This window comes from Sinocyclocheilus rhinocerous, unplaced genomic scaffold, assembly GCF_001515625.1.
Source record: "Sinocyclocheilus rhinocerous isolate Xijiao unplaced genomic scaffold, SAMN03320098_v1.1 scaffold2764, whole genome shotgun sequence".
Classification (NCBI taxonomy): Eukaryota; Metazoa; Chordata; class Actinopteri; order Cypriniformes; family Cyprinidae; genus Sinocyclocheilus; species Sinocyclocheilus rhinocerous.
In genome coordinates, this window is record NW_015650694.1 from 305,317 (window position 1) to 311,401 (window position 6,085).

Consider the following 6,085-nt stretch of genomic DNA (forward strand, 5'->3'; position numbering starts at 1 on the left):
CAAAACTTGCGTTTGAATCATCAGTGGCAAATCCTTTAAATATGAAAACGTACTTGCCCTGCCGGCTCCGCCCTAGCTCCATGCCCTGCCGGCTCCGCCCAAGCTCCATGCCCTGCCGGCTCCGCCCAAGCTCAAGCTCCATGCCCTGCCGGCTCCGCCCAAGCTCAAGCTCCATGCCCTGCCGGCTCCGCCCAAGCTCAAGCTCCATGCCCTGCCGGCTCCGCTCAAGCTCCATGCCCTGCCGGCTCCGCTCAAGCTCCATGCCCTGCCGGCTCCGCCCAAGCTCAAGCTCCATGCCCTGCCGGCTCCGCCCAAGCTCAAGCTCCATGCCCTGCCGGCTCCGCCCAAGCTCGAGCTTCATACCCTGCCGGCTCCGCCCAAGCTCGAGCTTCATGCCCTGCCGGCTCCGCCCAAGCTTGAGCTCCATGCCCTGCCGGCTCCGCCCAAGCTCGAGCTCCATGCCCTGCCGGCTCCGCCCAAGCTCGAGCTCCATGCCCTACTCTACACTGCTCAAAACTCGCGTTTGAATCGTCAGTGGCAAATCCTTTAAATATGAAAACATACTTGCAGTCTGTGAGTCAGCATTATTTGTCAGAACACCGGCATTGTAGGCTACTCTCACAGGAAACAGTCCTCATCCTCTGTAAAATGTGTTGCGCACATCTGAGTATTTAGGTTGAACTGTTCTGGAACCGTGTTGTAAATACAAATTAACCACTGATTTCTAGTCGCGTCCTCTTTTGGAAGGCCAAACAAAGTAGTTTCGCTTTCTCAACGAAACACACAGCGCCTTCACGACATGGCGGCAGCGTCAACAATACTACAGCGAGAATAAAAGTTACGCCTTCTTTCATTGCGTGAACACTTGGGCGGTGTTATGCAAATCTTCCCACATAGTGAGGTAGATATGTGGGGGCGTGTTAGAACGAGGCATTTTAGGTAGGTGTGGCTGACTCTTAACTTTTATAAAGAATATCTCTTTGGATTTGAGACTTTAGTCTTTGCAACTTTACAGATCTTCTTTATGCACCAAGAGCTTGTAACACTCCAAAGAGAAAGGAAAAATTGATATCGCATCATATGACCCCTTTAAAGATCGACTAGTTCTTCACTCAAGACCGTTTTTCTGACAGGAATATTGACTCGTGGCAGCAGCGTATCTTTACTAATAGCGCATCTTTAAGTTTATCTGCTTCAAGAACAGTAACGTTACTGAGAAATGTCATGCAGCTTTTCAGCTGCGAGATTATTCTATTGATAAAATAAATAAAAATTGTCTGTGCCCAGTTCTTCATGGGTTGTGTATGCTAAACACGATCATGTGAAGGTCTTGGCGTGTCTGCTGATCCGTTGTGCTGCTGCAGCACCTGGTTTAGACTCAGTGTGAGGGATGGAAAAGAAAAAGAAAAAGGCTCTTTGCTCAAAAAAGTTTCCCGACCCCTGCTTTATACAATTTCAAAGCAGCTTTACAGTGATAAACAAGAAAATTATGATTCAATGATGCAAAAATAATTCAATTTTACTGTAAAGCAGCTCTAAAAAGACAATAGTAAACAGTCATTATTCAGCTAAAAAAATCATTTAGATTCAATAACTGTGAGGTCCATCAATTGACAAATTTCATTTATCTTAGGGGTATCAAACTTTACATGGAAAATAATCTTACCTCTGGAATGGGAATTGCCCAGAATGGTAAAAACCTGTTTAAAAGAAAATGGTAATTAATAATAATAATAATAACTTTATTTATATAGCACATTTCATACAAGTTCAACTCAAACTGCTTTTTAATAAAACTTTAAATAAAATAAAAACACATAAAAACACAACTTTAAATATAATAAAACTACTTTATAGGTTTTTGAAACTTTATACAACAAGAAATAAAGCTGAAGTGCATCTTTGTATTAAAAGCAAAAGAAAAGCTACCGTTTGTATCCAAAAACTTGTAAGAAAATGCAACTGAGCTCCCAACTATAGCTTTACTTCTGTCATCAATCAAATGTCTGGAATAATTAAGATTTTTTTTAATGTAAAGAAGTCTCTTCTGCTCGCCAAGACTGCATTTATTTGATCAAAAATACAGTAAAATGTGAAATATTATTACGGTTTAAGACAGATGTTTTCTATGTGAATATCTGTTAAACTGTAATTTATTTCTGTGATGCGCAGCTGTATTTTCAGCATCATTACTCCAGTCTTCAGTGTCACATGATCTTCAGAAATCATAATAATATGCTGATCTGCTGCTCAAGAAACATTTCTGATTATTATCAATGTTGAAAACAGTTGTGCTGAACAATATTTTTGCGGAAACCGTGATACACTACCATTCAATCGTTTGGGGTCAGTAAAAAATTAATACTTTTATTCATCAATGACGCATTAGGCTGATCAAAAGTGACAGTAAAGACATTTATAATGTTACAAAAGATTTCTATTTCAAATCAATGCTGTTCTTTTGAACTTTCTATTCATCTGTGAATCCTGGAAAAAAATAAAATATATCCACGAAAATATTCAGCAGCACAACTGTGCACAACTCTAACAGTGAGTGTCTCACCGCTTCATAACGAATATGTAACATGGGCAACATTTCTTAGCCTTTCAATCAGTTCCTGTTTATTTTCATTCGGCTGTAAAACTGGGTCTGTCACCACGGTAACCGGCTCAAACCCCGAGCATCTCGCAGCACGGCACGTTTGCTTTTATTTGTGTCCACAGACACAAGCCGCTCCCGCCGCAGAATGATTGAGTTTGTGCGCTGAACCGAACCTGACTGAAGGGCCCTGGATGTTCGTCAGTGGGCGAATCTTGGCTCCCGCTCATCGCCAGGGCCATTTGTACGCCTACACACAGGAGCTGTACATTAATTAGGGCGCACAGGGTCTCAGATCTCCACAAGAGAGGGGCGAGAGGGGGATCGGACTAACTTTAGCCAGGAGACGTGCAGCTCCACCACTACAGTAATGAGGCTTTCATCAAACACTAAAGGAGAATTTACACTGAAAACTGAATAATCTTCAACTCTTTTCCATACAACTGTCAAACAACACCATAAAAGTATGACAGTAAAAGCTGCAGCTCTCAGACCTTCATTCCACTTGTTCAAATTAGTGTGACTTTTGTTTGTGACACAACCAGGAAACATTCAAACCTGCTGCAGTGCATCAACATGACATTTTCAAGATTTCATAAAATAACACAACCCTGCTTCTTGAAAAATTATTTCTCCTGATTTGCAAAAAAAGGGCTAATATGACCCAATTAGATGATGCGGAGTTCAAAATATGAATAATAATAATAAAAATCAATGACTATTCTTGGAACCAATGTAAAAGATGTGGAATCTAAGGAGGGAAAATATTTACTCCAAATACTTTTTTTTAGCTGCAAAAAAAAAAAAGCTGTTACCATAAACTGGCTCAAAGAAGAGCCACCAACCTATAACAATTGGTTGTCTTTAATTAGAGAAATATATGTCATGGAAGAAATACTCTCCGATTGCAACAGACGCCAATCCTCTTGGTTGGATAAAAGTATTAATTAATTTATTACGATGACATCACTGTGTTTGTTTATGTTTTCCTAAGTGGATGCCTTTTGTATATGGTTTGTTAATTGTTCATGTTTAGTGAACTATGTTGACCCACAACGCATGTAAGAACAAATATACAGTATATGGATGTTTAAGGTTGTTCCTAAAAAGATAAATTATGCTAAAAAATAAAACATAAGATATATAAGCTTTAATGCACTTGTAAAAAATAACAAAAGGCAAAAAAAAAAATCAATCTATTCAATTTATTATTTACTTTACAACCTGCAAAGAAGTGGAAAAGTGTTTAAATACACCATTTAATGTCAAAGAACTTAATTTATAAAGTTTACAAAATAAGAATGAAGATTTTCTGATTATAATGTACCAGCTTTTCTGCACTTATCAAAAGAATAAAATCAGTCAAAAGTCAGTTTTGAAGTAGTCTTTATAGTATTCAAAATGCATTACGTAACTTACAATTTGCAAAGGAGTGGAAAAATGCTCAAATACTCCAAAGAGTTTAATATAAATAAGCCTGTTCACAAAATCTATGCTTTTCTGTGACTGGTTGTATGCAGTAAAAGCAGAAAACTTCTGCTTACGTTTGCATTTTTCTGTCGCTGGATCATAATTCTGAGCATGAAATCAGGATTAGGCATCAAATAATGTCATGGGCTGAGAACTGATCAAATAGTTGTAATCTGGCTCCGATTCAGACAGGAATCATGTGTATGTGGTGTTTTTCTGCTGATTAAGGGAGAACACAAGACTTCCTCACCGCAAAAAATGCATCATATTTTGAGAAAGTGTGACGTGAAAGAGCGAAACCCAAAATTAGTAGGAAACTTGAATTTCATTCAGAAAATATGATGCTTATCAATGAATAAAGACTTAATTTGGGTCAGTTGCTCACACAAACTATTATATGACTTATGCATAAAGTGCACAGATCATATGGACAACTTCCATGTGTTTTTTAAAAGATGTGTTTGTGTTCAATAGTAGAAAAATGTGCATTTTATGGACCATAAACCCAAGACTCACTGCAAAACACACAGGACCTGAGAGAGATCTCTGGACAAGGCAGAGAACTGAGATCTGTCACACACACACACTTCTTACAAACGTCAGGCATCTTCTTTTAAAGACTCGTCCTTATATCCAGAGATGGACTCAAATATATCAAAAGAGTATTTTGTTACAAATGACAAATACCTGAACAAAGTTCTAGAGCAGCTTTTTCTTCCGTCCTGTAATAACATTCAGTGAGCACTATCTGATAGTATATATTTTAGTACATACTTCGCCAGTTTGCACAGAGCACCAAAACAGCTTCTTTCATTGTTCCCCCCCCCAGTTGGAAGATGGAACCATGGACGAATTAAAGGGATAGTTCACCAAAAAAAAAAAAAAAAAAAAAAAAATTTTTTTTTTTTGCAGGCTATCCAAAATGTAGGTGACTTTTTTCTTCAGTAGCTGAAACCGTGGTCCTTTGTCATTCATAAAATGTAAGTCAGCGGCTGCGTCTGTCATGAATTACACAACCTCATGTCGTTTCACACCCGTAAGACCTTCAATCCTCTTCCGAACACAAAAGATCTTTTGGATTTTTTTTTTGACAATTTATTTTTGGGTGAACTATCCCTTTAAGACTCCACCTTTGGATCCAACAGGATTTCATATGATTCACTTGCATCAGCCAAAAACTGTGATAGGCTATAGCTGGCAGTACTAATAACACAGGTGAAGAAAGATGCATTATCTGAGAATAAAATGACCTACTGGATTAAGTATTTCAAATACTGTCTCTCAAAGTATTTAATTACAAATTACATTTGATTTTGTCTAAGTAATTAAATATGCATTTTAAATGCATTTAATTAAAATACTGCCCATCTCTGCTTATATCTAAAGGATTGAACATCTGCATTAGTTGAACGGACCGCACTGATTCAATAAGGCTCAATGATTCATTCTGTTCACAAACTGTCAAATTATCCATCGCTTTAAGAGGATGGAAAGAGAATGAAACTCTTTACATGAGAAACAACGTTTACCAATTAAAAATATTATAAAATGATAACTTTAGGAATACATAACACTGATTATTTATAGAACACAATCAGATTCTGAAGCATCCAGTTTATCCCAAGTGATTTCCTTTTGTCATTTCTATGTACGTAAATGAACCAACAAGCTCAAAAAAACGAAAGTGTTATTTTTAGCCGAGTTTAATACAATTAAGCTAAATAAATGTGTTCTACAATACACAAGTTCACCTCAAATTATTCTTTGTATTTTTGTCGTTTTCCATTACAAATATCTTAATTCAAGATACGTTCACTTGAGAAGCATAAAATATTAAGTACATTGAGTTTTTGCTTAAAGAAAAAATATCTGCCAATGGGACAAGAAAAATAATGTTTGCCCTTTGAATTAAGATTACTTTTCTTACCCCTTTAGCAGATATTTGTTCTTGTTTTAAGCAATAACTAACAATTTGTTTAAAAAAAATAAATATAAATCCCCCCTCCCCGCCCAAAG

The 6,085-nt window shown here is 37.5% G+C and overlaps 1 protein-coding gene across 1 annotated transcript in view; it reads right to left on the bottom strand.

Annotated features, from left to right (window-relative positions):
* Window positions 1-6,085, bottom strand: part of pgfa (placental growth factor a) — a 13,938-nt gene that overhangs the window by 7,395 nt on the left and 458 nt on the right. The window contains exon 2 of the mRNA XM_016517359.1: window positions 1,667-1,700. Coding sequence (XP_016372845.1) covers window positions 1,667-1,700 — 34 coding nt within the window. The remainder of the gene's footprint in view (window positions 1-1,666; window positions 1,701-6,085) is intronic.